The sequence below is a fragment of the Zootoca vivipara genome, chromosome Z1 (assembly GCF_965207765.1).
Source record: "Zootoca vivipara chromosome Z1, rZooViv2.hap1.1, whole genome shotgun sequence".
NCBI lineage: Eukaryota > Metazoa > Chordata > Lepidosauria > Squamata > Lacertidae > Zootoca > Zootoca vivipara.
Window position 1 is genome coordinate 29,226,042 of NC_142583.1, and position 22,628 is coordinate 29,248,669.

General features: G+C 43.4%; 1 protein-coding gene across 1 annotated transcript in view; it reads right to left on the bottom strand.

Annotated features, from left to right (window-relative positions):
• Positions 1-22,628, bottom strand: part of GALNTL6 (polypeptide N-acetylgalactosaminyltransferase like 6) — a 464,562-nt gene that overhangs the window by 45,777 nt on the left and 396,157 nt on the right. Inside the window, exon 8 of the mRNA XM_060278706.2 lies at positions 3,990-4,107. Within this exon, the coding sequence (XP_060134689.2) occupies positions 3,990-4,107 (118 nt within the window). The remainder of the gene's footprint in view (positions 1-3,989; positions 4,108-22,628) is intronic.

The window sequence follows — 22,628 nt, forward strand, 5'->3', positions numbered from 1 at the left end:
AGTCTGTAAGTGACTGTGGAGGCCAATTGTGGATCCACACGTCCTTCCATGGTGGGGACATAGGTTTCCGGGTGGGAGTTGATTATGGTGAGGGTTTGCCAAGCGTGCCTTCCTCTTATCACATTGCTCCATTTCGTCCTGAGTTCAAGAGTCTTCAAAGCCCATGACACCTTTGGTAAAGGCTGTTCTCCAATTGGAGCTCTTGCAGGCCAGTGTTTTCCAGTTGTCAGTGTTTATACTACAGTACATTTTTTTAGATTTGCCTTGAGAGATTCTTTAAACCTCTTTTGTTGACCACCAGCATTACACCATCCATTTTTAAGTTCAGGATAGAGTAGTTGCTTTGGAAGACGATAATCAGGCATCTGCACAACATGACCAGTCCAACGAAGCTGATGTTGGTTTGACACTGCTGATATTTGCTTCTTCCAGTACACTGGCATTAGATTGCCTGTGATTAGTTCCCAAGTGATGTGTAATTTTTCCCGAAGACACTGTTGATGGAATCTTTTGAGGAGTTGGAGATGGCGTTTATAAGTGGTCTATGTTTTGCAAGCATACAGTAAGATTTGTTTACAAAGTGATTTGTAAACAAGCACTTTGGTTTCCCTGCGAATGTCCTGGTACTCAAACACTCTGCACTTCAATCGGGAGAAAGTCGCACTCGCAGAGCTCAAGTGATGATGGATTTCGGCATCAATGTTGGCCCTTGTGGAAAGATAACTGCTCAGGTAGGAGACGTGATCGACATTTTCCAACCTTACACCACTGAGTTGGATTTGTGGCGCTGCAGAGGAGTTGTTTTGTGCTTGTTGGTGCAACACTTTGGTTTTTTGGATGTTGAGCGATAGGCCAAGCTTCTCGTAAGCTTCTGTGAAGATATTTAGGATGATTTGGAGGTAATCCTCTAAGTGTGTACATACTACATTGTCATGGCTTAGCTCTCAGTGGTGGTGCAGCAGCAGGACCACAGGTGCAGCATTGTAGCTGCCATCTCTGGGAACTCTCACAAGATGACACTAAGCCATGGCTCCATTTTATATCACTTCCACACCCCATTACTTTGCCCCATCAATAGCATCCCCACCCCAAATCCTTTTTTCCACATGCACTTTCTACTGAGCTCCCCCCATTCACACACACCTCAGAGTGAGTTATTATTTCTTCAAGGCAAATGCTACAAAACGCTGTTGACATCTTGTTCAAAATATATTCATGCAGAAGGATGTGGACCCTTAGGTCAACTCATGGTAATGAGATGAATGAAGAGATATGGCTGAAATGAGGGCCCAGCATAACACAGCCCTCTCCAAAGAATCTGTCACTTGAACAAAACAGGTTGGGACTATTTAGTATCCGAGCTTCCAGTACGGTTGCCATGGTTTCTGCACAGAGAGCAATGGACTGCCTTGCAATTATATTCCTTCCAATGACAAATAACAGGGGAATAGGAAATGGGATAATATAATCTTGAGGCCTCCTGTCAGAACTGTGAGATGCAAGAGGCAGCATTCATTTATCTCTGAAACACCCTAACAACAGAGAGTGCAAACTGATGTACTCTAAACAAAATGTCCATTGGTTTAGCTCGTAGGCTCCTCTTGTCTTTCAGCTTTTGTTTTCTCTAAGTATGGAATTGATTCGAAGTTACGTGACACCAGTTCAGTTCACGTGGGTCACTTTTATTCTGCTGGAAATGCCCTCAAATCCACTTGCATCCCCAGCAGCTTCTGTGCAACTCATTCAGTGCATATTCTTGAATTCAGTGTGTGCACACAACATGTTTGTAAAGGAAAGGCTTCTTTTAGGCCCCTTTGATGCTTGAACAGACTAAGGAGGTTTGCAACAAAGCCAATCAATGACTGACACATTAAATTTATTCAGTGGTAAACACAGAGCAGGCATCACAGAGGATTAAATCAGACTAGGGAATGACTTGGAGCTAAATGCAAGTGCTACTTTCAGAAAAAAGTTGTAGTAACAACAACTTACAGTGCAAGGAGGACAGGTGTGAGCATCACCAAGACCTGAACTTTGTGAGGGGTGCAGGAAGATGGTAACAACATCAAGCACAATGCTTACTACATAATATACAAAGCACAGTGGAACCTCGGTTGTCGAACTTTGACTTCTGAGGTGTGTTTATCCATTTTTAAAAAGCAATTTGCGAGCTGGCAATTGCGCCTTGGTTGTCGAACATTTTGGAAGTCGAACGGTCTTCCGAAATAGATTATGTTTGACAACCAAGGTTCCACTGTAATTCTATATGACACTTTCAAATGTGAAACAACTGAACTGACCTTGTACATTTTCCAAATGAACTGACCTTGTACACATTATTTTGCCTTGGCAACTTTCTGCCTTATGAGAGACTCAAAGGATGCTTAGGTGTACATGCTTAAGTGTAAATCAGCATGCACAAGTCAAGGGCTATAGCCAAGAAGAAAGGTCCATCTTGCTCATTATTGACACTGATTGGTGGTGGGTGTCTGGGAATCTTTCCTACCCCTGTCTTGAGATGCCAGGGATTGAACCCGGGACCTAACATTATCATTTTCAAATATATTTTATTGTTTGGTTGTGTCTGTGGTGTTTTAGTTGCCTTGTGAGCTGTCTTGGATGAACTGGGTGTAGAAAGGCAGAATAGAAATTGTGACATAAATAAATGTCAGAAAGACTGAAATGCACTGCTGTGGCATTGTAAAACACAAAAGGCTGCCTTATACTAGATTATACTATTCATCCATCATACCCAGCATTATTCACTCTCATGGCCTAAACAGATGTGTACTTAAATTCCTAGCAGGCATCTATGTGTCTTGGTTTTCCTTATGTAATTCCAGGTGTGGGGGAGCCCAATAATTATGGTATAGGCAGCTGGAAGTGTTTCTTACTGCCCTGCTGAGATCAGAATGGAGATCTCCCCTCCAGGCTAGGTTTTCCTTTGGCAGCTTTGGCAATTCTGCAACTCTTCCTCAGGTCCAGCCATTTCTAGCTATGCACAAAGATAAGTTGCCCATATTGCCTACATGCACAACATATCTGGGAAATGGAAAATATATGGAGGCAATTGTGTAATTTTTCAAAATGTGGCTCGGTAGAGAGGAGTCACAATGTAGTGATTACATTGTAAATGTTGTCATTTTGGTTTCGTGTGTGCTCAAAATGGAGTTTATTTTCTAGAGCAATACTTAGAAGGAATATCCCAGGGGCCAAAAGGCTAATCACACGCCCAAAACTAGATGTGGCCCAACTGAAAAACAAAACAATACAGAACCACCCCAAAAGCCTTGAGAGTTTGTGAGCTTGAGCAAAGCAACAGAGGCGGATGGGAGGGATAGCTATTAACAGCTGCTGCTACTACTATAACTACTCCAAAGTTATTACCCCATGTTTCTTCCAAGTAACTCAAGGCAGCATACTTAAGTTTATATCCCAATTTGCTTTCAGTCTGCTCCCAACCTTCCCCAGATTAACTTCATAGCAACCCTGTAAGATATGTTAGGCTAAAAGGTAGGCAATGCTCAAGGTCATTCTAAAAGTTCATGGCCGAGTGGGACTTTGAACCCGGGTCACTCCAGGCCTGCTCTGACATGCCAACCCTGGGGTAGCCAATGTGGCATCCTCAAGGACTACAACTCCCATCAGCCCCTGCCAACATGGCCAATGGTCAGGGATGGTGGGAGCTGTAGTCCAACAACGTCCAGAAGGTACTACTGTACATGTGTCTTCTCATATGGGAAAGCAGCTTGGAAGGGATCATTGTGAAAAGAAAAACTATTGGAGAGTAAAGGGCTAAGCAGCACTCTGCTCCTCTATTCTTCCGCTAAAACCTCCAGCCTCCTGTGGCTACTTTTGGTTGGAGGGGGGAAGTCGGTGGACAAATACACTTGACTACATCTCATTTTGTTTGAGTTTTAGAGATATACTGCATGCCTCGTACCATACAAAAGCAGCGTGTATCATGAAGAAACATTTTGACTGCTTACCTTGAAGGAAATTTCATACTGCTCCCCTCCCCAGATTTCTAAACCTGGATCGTAGCCACCGAGATCCCAAAACCACTTTCTGTTAACAGCGAACAGACCTCCAGCCATAACAGGGGATCTGACGAAGGAATATAACAAACTGTCAATGGCAGGCATCATCATGGCATGCTTGAAAAGCTGAAATGACTGGCAAAATGTGCTTGATGGAGACAAATACTGTGGGAGTTATCAGCATGATATGTGACAGGGGTGCCCTTCAGGTGCTGCTGGACTCCAGTTTCCACCATCCTTGACCAATCTAGCTGGGGCTGATGGGAGCTGCAGTCCAAAAGGATTTAGAATCATAGAATCATAGAGCTGGAAGAGACCACAAGGGCCATCCAGTCCAACCCCCTGCCAAGCAGGAAACACCATTTGGAGGGCACCACTTTGGCTGTCCTTGGTACATGGTGTGGTTCTCATTAGCATAAAACCCAGGGAATGGGAATTTCAACCATGATAGAGAACGCAATGTTTCTTCAAGCCAAAACACATGGGGTGACAGTGTTAGTTGTATGCAGAGTAAACCCACTGAAATAAATGCACAAGTATCTATTCTGGGTATGATTTAAGCTGCCTATTACCCATGGTATGCAAAGCATACCCCAGCCCATTCAGACAAAGCTCTTGCAGCAAAACATAGATGTTTAATGGTATCATGTCATATTGTCCATGGAATATGAATGGGGTTTCACCTTTATTGATGTTTCCAAATATATGAACACATTGAGTGGCATTTTATTGAATGGTTTTACCAAAAGATTTTGATTTTGACCTTCCATTCCCAACTCTAGCCAAAGTAAGCAAGCTATAGCATGGTTGTATTTTTTGTTAAAACAATGCCCTTGAGCCTCAACATAATAAACATATTTATTGTGCCTGTTTTGCACACAGATGAGCTTGTAGCTTTCAGTACAACCCCTAGTTATCATGCTCGATGGAAACTCAGCCTGTAGCTAACCCAAAGTATGTGTGACTGAAACAATCACATATTCCTTCCCAGTTTACAACTGATTGCTAATAATGCCCTCAATCCTGCTAAGGTTCTCACTTGAAACCAAGGGAGAAAGTGGCTTGCCAGCAATTCAAGGTTCATTGCTTCCAGTGGCATTTAGTTATTCCGAACTTTAGCTGGATTGGGGTCAGTGTGTTGGTTACCTTTTTTCAGTGGCGTCATTCATTCCTTTCCATCTACTGTTCACAATGGCTATGAAACACAATAAATAATGGAATCCCCTCAAAATTGCATCCTGAATTGATTGCTCACTTCAATTAGTTTCAACTCAAGACATGCCTGAATGTCACCCCCCCCCTCAGTGAAGGCACCCGGGGCAATCCGCCCCCACCGGCCCCCTTCCTATGCCCCTGGTCACAGGGCATCCCCCCAGTGCTACTCTCTGGAATTGCCTAGTTTATCTGGAACATGTCACAAACCACAGAAACAGACCCTTATATAAAGTGTGTGTATGTACACATTTGTAGGTGTGAGACATGGTACAGTGGACAGAGTGTTAGGCTAGGAGTGGGGAGACCCGGGTTCAAATTCTCATTCAGTGATGGAACTCCCTGAGTGATCCTAGCCCAAGCTCCAGCTCTAGTCTGACCTATGTTGCAGGGAGGTCATGGAGATAGAAAGGAAGAACGCCTGTGCCGCAGTGAACTCCTTGGAGAAAAGGTCGAATAAAAAACAAGATAAACAAATAGCGCCCACACATATACTGTGTGGCCATCAAATTCCACAGGTATGTGGAAATAGCTGCCTCTGGTCCTGTAGGGAAAATCCAATTAGTTAAGATTATGGGAAAGGCTTCCATAGTTCAGGTGGACTGGAAAGAGCCAAATGAACATTTTGCCTCTGGAAGCATACAGGAATTTGCGGCAGGAGGACGCATAGAAAAGGAGCCCGGTCTTCATTGTCTGTTGCCCTTGGGTGTCATGAAAGATTGGGCTGGAATGATAATACAATGCCAAAATACAACATTCAGTTACATTTAATGTTTGTAAAGGAACAAACATAAAAGCTACTAGTTAACGAGAGAGCCTGGGAGTGATTTTTCATCATACCGACATCTCCTTAAGATTAAAGTTCCACTGCCAAATACAAGCAAGGCCAGCAATATTCTGGCCAGACGATCAATCTTTAGTTGCAGGATGCCACCCCCTCTCCCTTACTGCATTACAGGCCTTAAAAAATAAAATAAAAAAGATGAACATAACTAAGTAAATCCTACCAATATTTTAAAGAAAATTAACTCAGAAGACAGGTAGAGGGGGATTAATACCCAATTACAACAATCCCTGCCCCTCACTCCAGAGCACAAGCAAGTCTTTCAAAGGACTATCTGCCCTGCCCAGGGGTTTTCTTTTGCTTCCTTTAGGATTATAGATGGCTCATTACAATTTCATGAGCAAGGCTTAAAGATGCAGAAAGACTTTGATAGCCTTTGCTGAAAATGGATCCCTGCAGGTAGATCAATACCCAGATATCTTATCCTTCTTCTACCATAAGAACGCTCTCTGGAAGTAATTCAAGCACACTTAAAGTAAACACACACACACACACACACATTGGATCCATGTGTACTTTACCTTCTGCCTGTGAAAATGTTCAAGTTTCTGATATGCATCTAATCAACACAAGCAAGAAGTTCTGAATCATGAGTCAAACACAAAGTGAGAAAGGTGTGATACCTGATGAAACCTCTTACAGTTTATATTTATATACAGTTTATATGTGAATGTTGTAAGGGCAACTCACGTCCAGATTTCAAAGGAACACCGTGGAGATGTGGTACAGTAGTTTACACAGGAGGTTTCTTGTTCTAAGGAGTAGGGTTATTCTAAAACAAGTCATTTACAAGTCCCTATAGTGTTCTAAAGGGACCCAGGTGGTGCTGTGGGTTAAACTACAGAGTCTAGGGCTTCCAAGAGACTGCGATCTACTCCCACTGTAAAAACACTGGCAATGATCTACCCATTGGATTGACCAAAGTTGTTGAGCTTCTTTTAGGGAGCCTTCACCAAAGTTGTTGGGCTTTTATTATGGTTTTTATATGTGTTGGAAGCTGCCCAGAGTGGCTGGGGCAACCCAGTAAGATTTATATTTATAAATAGTAAAATTATCATTATGGAATGGGACGTTTCATCGGAGAAATGTTGGAGGGTATGCAGTGCATACTTTTCTAAACTATTAAACCACCTCTTACTCGCCTTTTCCTGAAACTAAAAGTCCCATATGCTGCAAACTTTCTTCATAGTCTCTCTCTGACCATTTTTGGTTGCCCTTTTCTGAATATCAGCTGCAGCGCTCAAGTTACCTGGCATTGCACATATTAGCAGCTTTCCTGCTTTGAGCTTGTAACGAAGTTAACTGCAACTAGAAGGATACAAAAGGGTCTATCCCAATCCCAAATAAAGTAAAGCTTGATCAACCCACTCTTTTTTATCAGAGGAATTCTGCAGTACAGCACACACTCTCACACAGAGCCGGCCTGCCTTTTCTCCAGACACTCTCGAACCTGCACACAGTGACACTGATTCAAGCCGACAAGGGCCTCACACTTTGCTAAGTGGATGAGACACACAGTTAATGATCTGGCCTGTGATCTGCCATGGAGCAGAGAAACGGGGTGAATATTGTCCCTTTGATCAGTAATACAGTCAGGGACTGCAAAGGCACTCCCTTCCCACTTATTTGCCCCAGTCCACGCCGGTGGCACATGGGAATAAAAGATAAATGTTCATATTTCATTTACTCCGAAGCCTCTGGAGATTAATACAGCCGTCAGAAGCAATTATTTGGTGGCAAGGATGAAGACCAAAGCTCACGCCGCGCCATGTCTCAGCTACACAAAAGCATTGCCAGCCGGTTATCGCTGGGTAGCAAAGTCCCAGAAAATGCTGTAATTAGGTTGTGGGAAAGGCAGCCGCCCGGGTGAAATGAGAAGGCAACTAGGTGGCCCAAAGTAATTTGGCTTCCTGACATGTGCTCTTACCTCCATCCTTCCTATTTTATTAGCGCTCTATAATATACCGTTACGCTCTTATGGAAGGTAATGGGGAGGCAGGCACTTAACTGTAATGAAATTAGATTCCTCCTCCTTTGCACCAGAGGCACAATGACATTTTCTTGTAAAAGCCATGAAAGCAGTTTTTAAAAATGGAAGTGACAGGGGGAAAAAACACTGGCACCCACTTCCTGGCAGAGGATGAAGGAGCTGAAAGCTGATGAGCTTGAGCACTTTATTGTCTCGCGTTAGCTCCCGCTCTTCATCCGAAGTCGCGACAAAGATGGGCAGGCACCCATCTTTTATCACCCCACAAAGAGAGATTCTTTCCACATTCCCACTAAATAAAAAAAATAAAGGGGGGGGGCTCGGTTTAGTAATAAAAACGAAATGAAAGTCTTCTGTCTACATTTACACAGGCTCATTTGGCTGGATGTGGAACGAGATGGAAACGAGCCTTTCTAAGAGCATGCGTTATGAGAGAGCGCAAGGAAGGGTGGCACAGGATCATAGCTGTCAAGTTCTCCCTTTTTAAAAGGGAAATTCCCCTATGCTGAATAGGCTTCCTCGCGAGAAAAGGGAAAACTTGACAACTATGCCCAGGATCGCCACTATGATGCCTGGCATGTGAATCCCTCCGAATAAGATCTGGGGTTTGGTGATACTGCTGAAGCACTATTTCCATTTGAACTAGAGTTTCTGTGATTTGTACAGAACCTGACCCAAAATTTGTTGCATAGCAGCAGTAGAGAAACCAGTTAGGTACTGGACTACCAGCATTGGCTGTTTCTTGGTCCTGGGAAGTGGCTCTGCTCCCAGATGACAAGGCAGAAGCATCTATCAGTATGGCTTTGCACCTACAAGGGGCATTGCACAAACAGATCCCTCCAAGGGAAGGGTAAGTAGGCATATTAAATGTAAGGCAGAGCAGTACCTAGTAGGGACAGGTCAATCTGTCCATTCCAGTTTCTGTTTTTTTTTCAAGTTCATCCCATTCCCACATCAGTTTTCAAACTTTGAAAAGAAGTCCTCATGAAGATTCATGCATATTTGTGTCTGCGTTTCTCCTAATAGCTATTCACTTTTACAAGCAATTTCACTTTCCACATTACTTGCACTACTCTACGGATTTTTCTGCACACTTTCTTCTGATATCTATATATCTATACAGGGTTTTTTAATTTACTGGAGAACAGCATTGCAAAATTCAGGCAAGTGTGAATTTTGAAGAATAGCTTTGTTTCAGTTTGTGGATTGATTCAGGAGATATGAATTGGGCAGATTTGCATTGTGAACGGAACAATGCCCACCCAACCCCATTCTCTCCCTGGCTGAATTGCATCTGGTAAACCTCGGATCAAGTTGTGGTCCTTTACTAACGCTGGCATCACAAAATGAAGACACAGCAGTGACATCAACAGCTTGATACCTGATGTATCTCAGTATCCTTGAATTCTAGGTAAAGGGAAATTCAACGTTTTCCAAAATGTGTTTATGTGTGAGTTGTGTACAAACGTACACTTCTTAAGTGAACAATTTTTCTGTTTCCTACCAACAGGAGCTGATCTCTGAAATCATTCACTGGTGTAAATATTTGTAGTGGATTCAAGACAACTGAATCTTTAAAATTATGAATACAGTTGAGAGGGAAGCCCAGATCAGATGTCCTATCCAGGGTGAATGGAGAAACATGATGGGACAGAAATTCATGTCCAGCTGAAAGTCTGCATAGACCGTAGGCATATACAACCACATGTGGAAAATACATTCTCCTATGCCAGGAACTGTTTTTTCTACAGTCCACAATGATATGTATGCATGTAAGTAAAATTAGGCAGACATTCAACTGAATGCACACAGACTGGGATGGGACCTGTATTCACTCATCATGCCTACCAGTGGAATAGTACCAATAAATGTTTAGGCATTTAAGGGCAAGTTTGAAGAGTGTCAATGTGACACCAGTTCTTCTCAAGTTTATGATCATTTCCTCTAGTTCACATTTCATTTTCTGATAAGAATATAAGATGGTGCCATACCAAAGAAAGTATCTTAAGGCTGCATATGTGATTCCCACATTTATGTTTTCTCAGCAATAATGGAATCAGATCAGCCTTTGAAGACAACAACTCACATGGAATAACCCAGTTTGGCTCTTCAGTATGTACTTACTGGACTTATGCATAAACTTGTTCATGGTCCAACATTGTTGATTTAATTGAGTGTTCAAAGGATTATCTCACATTGGTCATGATATGCAGGAATATATATTCTAAAATTATTTATATGTTGTCTTTCAACCCTAAAAAAGCCACCCAGGCATCTCACATAAAAGCAATAGAAATACATTAAAACCCAACATCTTCTAGATGTCAGACTTCAGCTCCCATCATCCCTGACCATACTGGTTGGGCTTATTGGAGCTGAAATCCAACAACATCTGGAAGTTTCAGGTTTGAGGAAGGCTGGACCAAAGTATATCAGTAAAGGAAGATCATTCCCCATCCCAAGCTAAAAGCTAGGTGAATTTGTCAGAATTCTTAACTTTTTTTTTTAAAGCATTTAAGAAAGGCACCATACAAAAGCCTCTGCAGAGGCCAGCATTTTAAGAAACAAATAGCACACTTCTTCAACCTGGTGGCCTTCAGATGTTTTGAAACACAACTCCAACAAACCTGGTCAGTAAAGCTTGGTACCAAGTGGGCTGAAGGCTGAAATAACACAAGATACTGCTCTGTTGGTTTCTCGCATCTCAAGTTATATTAGGCTGTAAATGCAGGCATCCCTATTAATGTTTTTTTTTAATTGCATGGAGACAACGCAAGAATGGAATGAAATAAATTTTACAAAAATTCTGCAGGGGGTTAAGGAGTTCCTATTTTACCTTTATGCGTAACACTGTCCATTAGGACTCAAGCTTTGACAAAAACAATGCAGTCGAAACTAAGTTGTCTTTGGGGGTCAATTAAAGTGGACTCTCGACAAACTCTTTCCATCTTTTATGACTACAGCGGTCCTGGAAGGGCAAGACCTTCATTAGTTGGGAGACTCAGTGCCTCGGCAAAGAGTAATAGATGGAAAGAGATTGACTGCGTTTCGTTGGGAAAAAATGAGTCTTGCAGAAGTCAGCATTCTGTCTCTGTCTGTTCTGTTCCCAGGAAAGAGACAACTACAAGCATATCTGACATAGCGTGCTCCATTTTAGTGATTTTTCTACCCTCGTACATCACCCTGTCAGCACCAATACCCTTTGGATACCCTTTCTTCCTTATCATTCTGGGAGTGGCACATAAACTTGCATTTCCCAAGGTGACAACTCTGCACAGTCAAGAGCTCCCTGTGTAGAAATCTAAAATGAACGAGTCTCCCCTTCTCCCTGTGCCTCTGCTGAGAAATTCATCTTGAGGCTTGATTTCTACATCCTGCTGCACTGGCAAGATTAGCAAGCAGAACTGTGGGGATTTAGTAGTCTCCCCTGCTTTAGGTTCTATTTTAGAGCTCAGATGAGAATACCCAGGGATCAAATTCTGGTAAACGTGATGAACATGGAAAGCATAAGTAAAAGGAAACAGCGAAAGCTGAGTCATTCAGTGCCATCTTCTGTAATCTAAGTCTACACTTCAGGTGGCATCTGAAAGCTACTAGATGGCCTGTTGTGAAACAAGAGAAAAATGATAAGCAGCAGCAAGCAGCAGCAAAAGACCCACTGTTTTTCTATGAAGTCAAGAGACTTAATAATGTAGATACCCTGTAGTCATGGAGCACCAGCTAGGAAGATTCCATACATGACCCAGTAGCAAGACCTTCCAAAGCAAACGAGTTCAGAAAAGTAACATTCATTGTATCAGGGAAAGTGTGTGACACTCTGGGCCATGGGTGGCAGCAAAGTGTGATCAGCATCTAGGACAGAAGTAGGTAGGAAGTATGAAACAGAATGTAAGGACAGCCCTGCTGCATCAGGCCAATGGCCCATCTAGACCAGCATCCTCATTTCACTGTGGCCAGCCAGATGCCTATGAGAAGTCGGCAAGCAGGACTGGAGCATATCAGCACTCTTCCCGCTTGTGATTCCCAGCAGCTGGCATTCACAGGCAGGTTACCTCCGACAGGGGAGGAAGAATATAGCCATCACAGCTACTAGCCATCGATGGCTTCATCCTCCATGAGTTCAAAGGGTCAAGCCACAAGATTAGAATAAATGACCAAAAATGATCAAAGGTTCAAGCCAGAAGTTCAGAGGTACAGCTGTAGGTCAGTTAGTATGAGGGCTGAGCCAAAAGATCAGATGCTAGCCCAGCCCAGCTCAATCCACAATCACACATGTATTTTTTTAATATAACTAAGCCAGGAGCCAGGAGCAGAGAGAAAGAGCTGGTCTGCCTTCAGATGAAAACTGATGGTGACTTAGCAAGGTTCCTATTCATATTTGTGACTCTTACACTGTTTCCTGCAAGAGCTAGCCAATGAAAGTCAACTCTGCAGATGGAGCTTGCTTGGGAAAGCCAGATCTCTAGTTGCGCTATGCTTCATTTCCTTCCCATGGGTTTCCACCAGAGCTCTGAAGTGCCGAAACCCAGAGGCTTGAGGCTCCACTACACAGGCTGAAATCCAGAGACCCCCTTCCCCAAGAGTCTGGCAGTGTATTTGTCTGTGTGAGGATGGGGAGAAGAGTGTGACTGCCATTCCCCGCCCCCCCCAAATTATCTGATTAAAAATCCCCTCTCTCTATACTTGTATTCTCTTACATACACAAGCACGCCTTCTGTAACGGTAATGGAAGTCAATATAGATGAGCTGAGTGCCAAAGTGGTAGAAAGCAGGGCCGCCGTAAGCATGTCAGGCGCCGTGGCGCCGTGGTGCAGAGATCTCTCCTGCACCCCCCGCCCCGTTTCTCGCCGCGGCTGGTGGGCGGGCCCTGCGCCACCCAGCCTTCTCTTAGAGCCAGCCCTGGTAGAAAGTGAGACAAGGAATGGATGAAGTTAATACTATGGGTTAAGGGAGACAAATGCACATGAGATGAGCTCTATGGCGAGGGTTCTAGGCAGAACTAGTTAAACATTTCCAGGCAAGCTATAAAATAGTGAGAAGAGGCAAGGGCCTTTCATAGAATGAAATAGGCATCCGGTCACATGAAGGTGCGCCCCCACCACATTCAAGTGGTGATGTATCATTCATGACAACAGGCAATGCCATAGATCTCCCACATTTGCATGCAGTGGCTCACCATATGAATCGGGCAGCTAATGCATGCCTACCACAAGCCGCCCACAAGTGTTTACACTGTGGAAATGTGCCAGTTTGATTGTCGCAAGCCACTGCATAAGAAAATCTAATTGCCTGGAACAGTTTCTATGTGGTTGCATTTAAAGTGGTCAGAGATGCTTGAAGAATTTGATTTCTGTGAATACTGATGAGGAATGATCTGATCCGCACCTTGCAGATTAGTGTGTAGATCAGAAGGAAATTATCTACTGGATTCAGCACTTTCCCAATAAACTTCTTAGCTCAAAAACAAGTACCAAGATAAGTTAAAATCTGTACTTTAGGATAAAATACTTTTAGGAATGGATAAATTGAGAAGAAATATGTATTTTGTGATCAAACATGTAAAATACAGATTTTTAAAAAGTGAATTAATGTGAAAAAGACACTTATTCACGAACACATACTTATTAATGCACACATGTGAAATTGGTGACTCAAACCCCCAGGTTCTTATCTGAGAGGAATTTAACCCAGGTTTTTATGGAAGAATGGATCTTATCAATCTGGGTAGTTGAAAATGAAAATATAGGCAGTTACAGCATATTATATAATGCACTAACAATCTGTCAGAGATTCCATTTGTTTCCCAAGGTGTAAAACACCTTTTTTCCAGGAACTTCCCATTTCTACTTGGATAATTCATCTTTGGAGTTTTTTTTTCTAAGTGCAGACAACAGTGTCTGTGCGATACACAATGCACATTGTTTCAGAAGATGAATAGGGCCTCTTATGTTTTTCTAAATTAAAGAGTCATTATCACCCTGCTTATCGCAGCACTATTTAGATAAATATGATAAAGGAAAGAAGAGGCCTATTGCTAGACTAGCAAGGCAATTGAAATGGTGCCACCCACACATGCCAAAATTATCCATATACTTACTGGGCACTTCAGATTGGTATTTCGATTATTAATCTTAAAAATAACACTTTGTGAAATAAAAGCTTTTGCAGAGCGGCCAGCTCGGTAGGGTGGCTACAACTCAGAAGGTCTAATTGCTATGCTGGGCTGCCTCCCCCTTGGATATCCTCCTTTAATAAACTGTTTTAGTGATTTCTGAAAGCTCCATTCACACAAATCTATTCTAAATTATGTTCCTCGACTGTGTTAAATAGCTTAACAAATCACTGAAGGCTGTTCTTTATTAAGAAAAAAAAAGGTTGCTTTCTTAGTGAAATGTGTTGCAGTCTGGGGTGAATTAATGACATTAGAAATATCTACCCTTCAGGGAACATTTTTCAAACACCACCTACACAGTGTCAGGGTTGATCATCACTTCAGCACACCGAATCTTGTTTTGCCTCCATGCCTTAATGTGGTCCAACTCTACAGTGCCCACCATAATTATAAATGGGTATAAATAGCCTGTTTTAGTGGGCCAATGCATAGAGCCCTGGTGCTGTAGCATCTCAGCCGGGCTTCTTGCTAGAGATTTGCCCAACTTCCCAATCATACCTGCCTGCTGTTCTTTCTACTCACTGGCAGTTTTTAGCCTTGAAGGCTTGAGGATGACAGGAGTGGAAGTAACGGAGAAGAGGACTACTGGAGGTGTCCTTTTAGCATCAGCATCGACTTCCTCCTTTCATAAACTAAAGGTTCAGTAATGCGCTAAAGTTAAAACACCACTGTTTTAAAATAGGACAATATATATATTGTCTAAATTATATATATATAATCTCCTCACAATCTTGTTGAAGTTATTTAATATTACATAAAAGGTAAAGGTACCCCTGACCGTTAGGTCTAGTCGCGGACGACTCTGGGGTTGCACGCTCATCTCACTCTATAGGCCGAGGGAGTCAGCGTTTGTCATGTGGCCAGCATGACTAAGCTGCAACGTCGTTTACCTTCCCACCGGAGCAGTACCTATTTATCTACTTGCACTTGATGTGCTTTCAAACTGCTTGGTGGGCAGGAGCTGGGACAGAACAAAGGGAGCTCACCCCAACACGGGGATTCGAACTGCTGACCTTCCAATTGGCAAGACCTAGGCTCTGTGGTTTAGACCACAGCGCCACCCGTGTCCCTAAAATTACATTAAATGGTGTATAATTGCAATTGTGCTGTATTGCGAAAAATGCATGAACACATGATGAAGGCTTGTATTCTTCCATGGCAAAGATAGGGTGGACTAGCTTTTGTGACTGAGACATGGGTCTTTGAATAAAATTTCAGAATGTTTACTTATGTTCATGAAGCAGCCCACACCACTCAGAGTCACAAGTTGCTTTGCAACATAGGAGCCAACTCCTAGGGGCTGAGGTCCTTTGCCCCTACAATAAAATATAAGAAGGGGCCGGGCCCCACCAAAGTTGATGGTCACTGCCATTCAAGTGGTGTGCGTGGGGCACGATTATGTGGAACAGGGCTTACCTGGGCTCCCCCCCCCATATTTTATTCAAGTTGGCACCTTGGCTTTGCAAGCAGACACAGATCCTTCTGGATGTTGCTCAAGATGCAAGCAAAGCTGGAAACAGAGAGGGACAGAATTCATGTTGATTTTCAGCTGAAAAAGCTGGGTTTTGGCCAATAACCTCTACCCCTTTCTTAATGGACCACAAAGGGGCTGGTTTCACCTAGCAATAATTTCTATCCAACTGTTTTATGACATATGTGAAGTTTATATATCAGTATGTTGGCTGGAAGGACAGAAAACAGGCCTATAATGATTTTCAGCTGAGATGGGATCAGTCTCATTCATTGGTTCTGGAGAAAATGCTACTTCACCCTACATTCCGCATAAGCAGGAAAACTGTAGTTCATGGAAGAGGTAGGCCAGTGGGTCTCACTGTAATGGGAAAATTAATAATGATTCATTCACACATGTTCTGTTTTACTATGTGTACAGTAAAAGAAGTCATTTGGCATGAAAAGATTTACAGAGGCTGATTATTATTATTATTATTATTATTATTATTATTATTATTATTAGCAGACATAAATTCTTCTTGAGACTTCATTAGCAATGAAGGGATTTTTCTTTTTATGACTTTAAGCATGTACTTTAAAAAAAAGCTTTTTTGAGATTCTATCTAGCACCAGACTTCTATACTGCTGCTAGGCACCCTTGTTCATTTAGCCTGAAGGCATTCTGGGATGGCTTGCCTTTTGTAAGTGCCCTTTTAAACCCATTTTAGAATTCACATTATGCCAATAGCATCTTAGGTTAAAGCGCTTTACTTGAAGCTTCTTATGTGAACAGCATACTGTTTTGAACTGCTTTATATGTGAACTTGGGATGGCTGATTCATTTTTGAAGTGGAAGAATTGCCCTCAATCCATGGGCGCAGCCAGAATCTTTGTTTGGGAGGGGGGTTTAGAACCGATGTAATTAGTCAGTTAGTTAAGTATTTCTATTGTTTTACTTGATGGGATGCAGCTGCCCCCTGCCCCTCCTTGGCTACGCCCATGCCTCAATCAACTCTGCAAAATGATCCTGTATATACCACTATTGTCTTATGAAAATGGTTATCACGTAAGGCAGGGGTAGGGAACCTAAGGCCCATGGGCCACAAGTGGCTCACAGGGGGTCATTTAACTGGCCCACGAGCCACTCCTGAACTGAGCCGCCCGCTTGGCGAGTCCCCGTGTGCTGCGCTAAACTGGCGCACCACGGTGTATGGACTTGCTTCTGTGGTGCCGGAAATCGCGTCTGCGCAGATGCCAGAAATTGTGTCTGTGCAGACACTGGAAATCGTGGTCGCGCGCGCTCATGTGTGTGTGCAATCCGGCCCACGGAGGAATCTCCACTGGAGTGAACCAGCCTAGGCAAGGTAAACCTTGCCAACCCCTGATGTAAGGCTTGCAGGTGAATGAGCTTTCAGAAAGTTACCTTGCTTACCTATGTCCACCTCTATTTTCCCTTATTCAAAGTGCTCCCTACTTTATTTCTTTAGGCAGTAGTTAAATGGCTTTTCTGTGTCTAACATTATCCATGCATTAAGGACATCAAGGTTAGATTCCTCTAATGTGCAGCATATGGGGATGCCTTTGAAGACTGCCAGGAAACGCCAAGTACACATCAGCTGGCTAATCTGATCATTTCTCACCATTTTAAAAGTGCTGCACTTTCCAGGGACAATTTGAAGTACTGGTTTTAACTTTTAAAGACCTAAAATGGGTATTTGAAGGACTCCCTTTCCCCACACAAATCTGCCCAGACATCAAGGTCTGCAGTAAAAGTTCTTCTCAGTGTTCCTTCAGCCTTCATAGCTCAGGCAGGTAGTGACTAGGGAGGGGCCTTCTCAGTGGTGACACCACACATATGGAATGCCCCCCTCAGAGAAATTAGAGGTGCCAAGTTAAAACTATTAGGGTTCCCCTCCCTGTGATTTAATATTCTTATTTTGGGGGCCTGCTGGCACAAATGTGCCCACCTCCTATGGCACCCACAAAGGTCCTCAATAAATATCCCCTCAAAAATTCACAATGAACGAGAGAGTTTGCTCTTCCTGCTTAATTCCTGTTTGGGCTTCCTACATCAACCCCCTTTTAAATATGCTGACATTACTTTGGATGCCAGGATTGGACACCACCGTATTTTTCATTCGGAACAGTGAAGAGATGCAAAGAACTTCTTGTGTGATGTAAGTGCCGTTTCTCATCGATGGGGGCATGCCAGCACCATTTTGTGATCCTGCCTCTTTTTCTGCTCTTTTAAATATGGCAGTCATTTTCTGTTATGCCACATCCCCCCTCCTGCCATTTTGTGTTCTTCCACCCCCACCCCCAGTAGCCATCTTTATGGCTGGAATGTATGGTACTTTCTCAAAGTTGCAAATGTGTCCACTAGCCCAAAAATGCTGGCGACCCTTTATTAGCCTACACATACAAGCTGCATTACTTTTGAACTTCACTTGGAGACTAAACAGCATTAGAAGCTTTTTTTTGTGCATTCACCCGATTAGACTTTCTGACCCCTTTTTTTCATTTTGGGTGTATTCCCCTTTATGATTGAGGGTGGGCATTAAGACGGCACTGTCTACTGTGTGTGAAGCTCTTGAAAGCATTTGCTTATTATCATTTGTCATGGCTATTATAACAACTGGGCAATAGGCTATTGTGGAAGAGCTGGCCCATCACACATTGTCTTAAAGACATTCTCTTTACTGCAGAGGCTTTGTTAGTGTCATAAGAGGGATGTGAAAGAACTTAAAAAAGGATGCCCGGGGCTAGGAATCCAGGAGAGTACTCTCTGCCGAGAAAGGATTAAAAAAAAAAAACTGTCAGTAGACTGTGAGCCTTTTTTAAAGAGAGGAAGAAAACAACCATCTTTGCTCTGACAACGTCTCATTAGAAGACTACAGAGTGGAGAGATCAACCTGATTGGCTCCTGCTGGTGCTGGGAACCATCTGATCACACTCTCTAAGCACTGCGTTGCAGCTGTAAAGGTAAAGGGTAAAGGGACCCCTGACCATTAGGTCCAGTCATGACCGACTCTGGGGTTGCGGCGCTCATCTCGTGTTATTGGCTGAGGTATCCGGCGTACAGCTTCCAGGTCATGTGGCCAGCATGACAAAGCCACCTCTGGTGAACAGAGCAGCACACGGAAACGCCGTTTCCCTTCCCGCTATATATATCTATTGATCTACTTGCACTTTGACGTGTGCGTGCTTTCGAACTGCTAGGTTGGCAAAAGCAGGGACCGAGTAATGGGAGCTCACCCCGTCACAGGGATTCGAACCGCTGACCTTCTGATCAGCAAGCCCTAGGCTCTGTGGTTTAACCCAAAGCGCCACCTGCAATTTCCCCTAATGCTTGGGTACTCCCACAATGCACTTCAGTGCAGCTGAAAGTTGCACTGTTCAATGGCTACTAGTTCTAATGAATACGTATTCCTTCCAGTTATCAGAGGCCTACCGCCTCTGAATACCAGTTTCTGGGGGATATGAGCAGGAGACCCTTTGCACCCATGTTTTTGTGGGTTTCTCATAGTCATAGGTTCCTAGTTGGTGACTGTGGGAGTATAATGTTTTTGGGCTAAAAAACCCCACAACCAGCCAGTAGTTGAGAGATTATGGGAGCTGTAGTCAAACAGCACCTGTGGACCAAAGTTCAGAAAGGCTGACACAAAGGAATGGACAGCTCAGTTCCCCCAAGAGAGAAGCCTTTTAGATAGGGGACCTCTTGTGTACATCTGCATAATCAAGGCATTAAGGAGACTATTAGCAGAAGCTAGTGGTTGAAATTTAACAATTGTTCATTTATTTGGCTCTTCCAATTCAGTTGTTTGAAAACAACACAGGGGAAAAAAAAGTAACATCTGATGTACTTTTAAATGTGTTATGGAAGGGAGGATTATTCATTTTGTGTTTTTCATATTTTAATTTTATGTTGTGAACCGTCCTGAGATCTACTGTCAGAGACCAGGCTGAGGAGAACTACTCTGATGAGGAATGGTGGGGGCCTCCCCCCCCCTGCTCCTCACCAGGAACCTGAAGCTGCCCAGGAGCAGTGGAGCAGTATAGATTTGGAGCAGTGGTTTGCAGAGGGACATAGTTCGGAAGACAACAGCTGGGCAGAACTGAGTGAGGAACAGCTAGGAGAAGAACAGGGAGAGAGAGAATTAACAGCCTCCCTTTTGCTGGAAAGTGTCCAAGTGTCAGTCGAAGGTCAAGGAGAGCAGGTAAGGTAGCTACACAGAAGGCCAAATGGTTGCAAGATCTAGTTGCTGGATGAGGAAGTGGCGGGGGGAAGTGGGTGGAAACCTTAATTGGGAGCACCTTTCCTACAAGAATGGAGTCTTTGTTCTTTCGCTGTGATCATTAAAATATCTTTAACTGGTAAGATACTATTTTCGCTTTGTTCTCCTTATCATAGCTGCCAAGTACCCCGTATTTCCCAGCAACCTCCCCGTTTTTACTTAGCGTTTCCCGGAGGTCTCCCGTTCCAGCTCCTCTCCTGTTAATTTCCCTTATTTTTGTTCGTTTTTTTCTGGTGCCGCTTTGCCCATCTATGGGCACCAGAAAATGGCCGGCGCCGGAAGTCACGTCTATGCATGTCCGGAAGTGCGTAGACGCAACTTCCGGTGTCACTTTGCCCATCTATGGGCACCGAAAATGGCTGGCGCCGACACCGGAAGTTGCGTCTACACACTTCCGGACATGCGTAGATGCGGCTTCCAGCGCCAGCGCCGGAAATTTTCGGTGCCCATAGATGGGCAAAGTGACACAGGAAATTGCATCTACGCAACTTCCGGTGTCGCGCAGCTGCCGATCCCGGATTTCTCCGCCGGGTACTTGGCAGCTATGCTCCTTATCCTTGGCCAAAGGGAGGGAGGAAGCCGTTTTCCCGAAGCCTGACATGTATGGGTATAGGGCAGTATACATATTTTAACAACAACAACAACACCACTAACTACTGTCGTGTCCATTGAAGGAAAACCGATGGATCAAATGAGGCTGCCCTCGAAGACCTCCTCTGACAGGTCAAACCGAAAGGCATACAAACATGTATGGAGCTAATAAGCAAAAGAGCTTCCCTAACAAGTAAGTTCTCTTTGAAATCTCAGGAAGAAAAGCAACACAAGTCCACAGCCTTAAAGACAGAATAATGATTTCCTTAAAAATGCCAGACGACTCTCCTGAGAGCACTTTCTTCTCTTGACTGACTGCGTATCCTGTGCTGCATGCCAGAATTTTAAAGGAGTGAATCTTTAATGGAGTGGATTTGTGCCAAGCAAGTCAGAAGTAGCATTGCGGGGTCTGGACAGCCCATTCCACATCTTGTTAACACTGTTGCAGAGCCAGTCCAATGATTCAGTTGAAGGTTTCATTCCCAGAATCTCAAGAGCCGACTTGCGTTTTTAGCAATCCTGGATTATCTATTGCTCAACAGTAGTGCCACAAATGTTTAAATCAATACACAGTTGATTTAGTAAGCACATTCTTTCACAAAGAGAACTGGGCATCGCCTTCTGTAGTTTTACTGATTTCTAGTTCCCGTCACCGTGGGAGGTTCTTTGTATTTGAAGCAATCGCGGCACTAAATTATTTCATTGCAGAAGGGCATTAGAATATGAAAAGGCAAGATGCCATGAGATCCATTTGCTATTCTGTCCTGGGCAAGGAAAGCTACAGACACTACATTTCCAATAACCAACAGAATGAATGGCAACTTCCCTCCCAAGCAGAGGTGCCATCTTCTCAAGTTGAATGAGGACGCCTGATGCAATGTCCTGCATGAGGAGCCAGCGAGGTCCCTACCCAGGTGCTTCCTCTTCCCCACAACTGTTATTTAGTAAAAGGAAACAAGAAGCAAGCATGCAAGAAGGATCAGCCATGCCATTAATTCTGTAGTTTGACCCTGCGGATACGAAGCTTTGCTTTGCTGTTGGTTGGGGCCAGGGTTCCCTGTACTGTACAATGCTGGAACACACTTTAATCAAGGGGGTTCATGTTACTGTTTGTACTGCTCAAAGCCATGAGGCTGAATTCAATGCCACCCTTCTGTTCAGGAAGAGTGTTGGATACAGTGGAGGCCTCTACTCACTGAAGAAAACGACAGTGGTTTTTGCTCCGATCAAATTTTAGAATTTGAGAATCTCCAGAACAGAGTAAAATGTGGCATTGGGGAGAATCCATAAAAGTCACCTTCCTTCCTTCTTCCATTAGCAGAGGCCCTTGCAAGGTGAAAGGTTCTTCTGCAAATGGAAGGACTCCTCCTGTTTGTCGAAAGAGCAAGTGATAAACAGTGTTGGTCATATTTATATTTAGAGCAGACCCATTGAAATTTAAGGGCCCAAGAAACTCAAGTTCATCGATTTCAGGGGTCTCTACTCTGAGTATGACTTACATTGATTATCACCACTTACGACTTAAAAATAGCCCACAGGAAATAGCCCACAGGATTAGGCCGTAGCCCTTCATCTGACTGATATGCTGTCTGGCTTAATATTTGCTGATTTTAAAACAACTCAAACTCATGGCAGGATTTCCTTTAGTTCGGTCGATTCTGTGCTGATTTACTCCTATGTGCAGACTCGGGCAAATGGAAAATAATTCCGGTGAGTAAAGAAATATCATGACCTTCTGGTTAACACCCCACTTGACTCGAGCACATGGAAAATGTACAAGGAGCGCCAGAGTCTCATTGCATGTTTCATTATCAAAACCGCTCTCGTCTAATAGTATGCTCCCGTGCACATTTCCAGCTGGCAAGATAATATCTTCACTGAGCCATCAGTGTAATGTGTTAAAGTTTTCACCACCTTTAGAGCCTTCAGCAAGATGAATGGCCATAATTCTTTCTTCAAATAACTGTACAATGCTAACTTGAGATAGGGTTTTTTAAAAAGTGGTCTAAAAATACAGCCAATAAGTCAAAGGGGT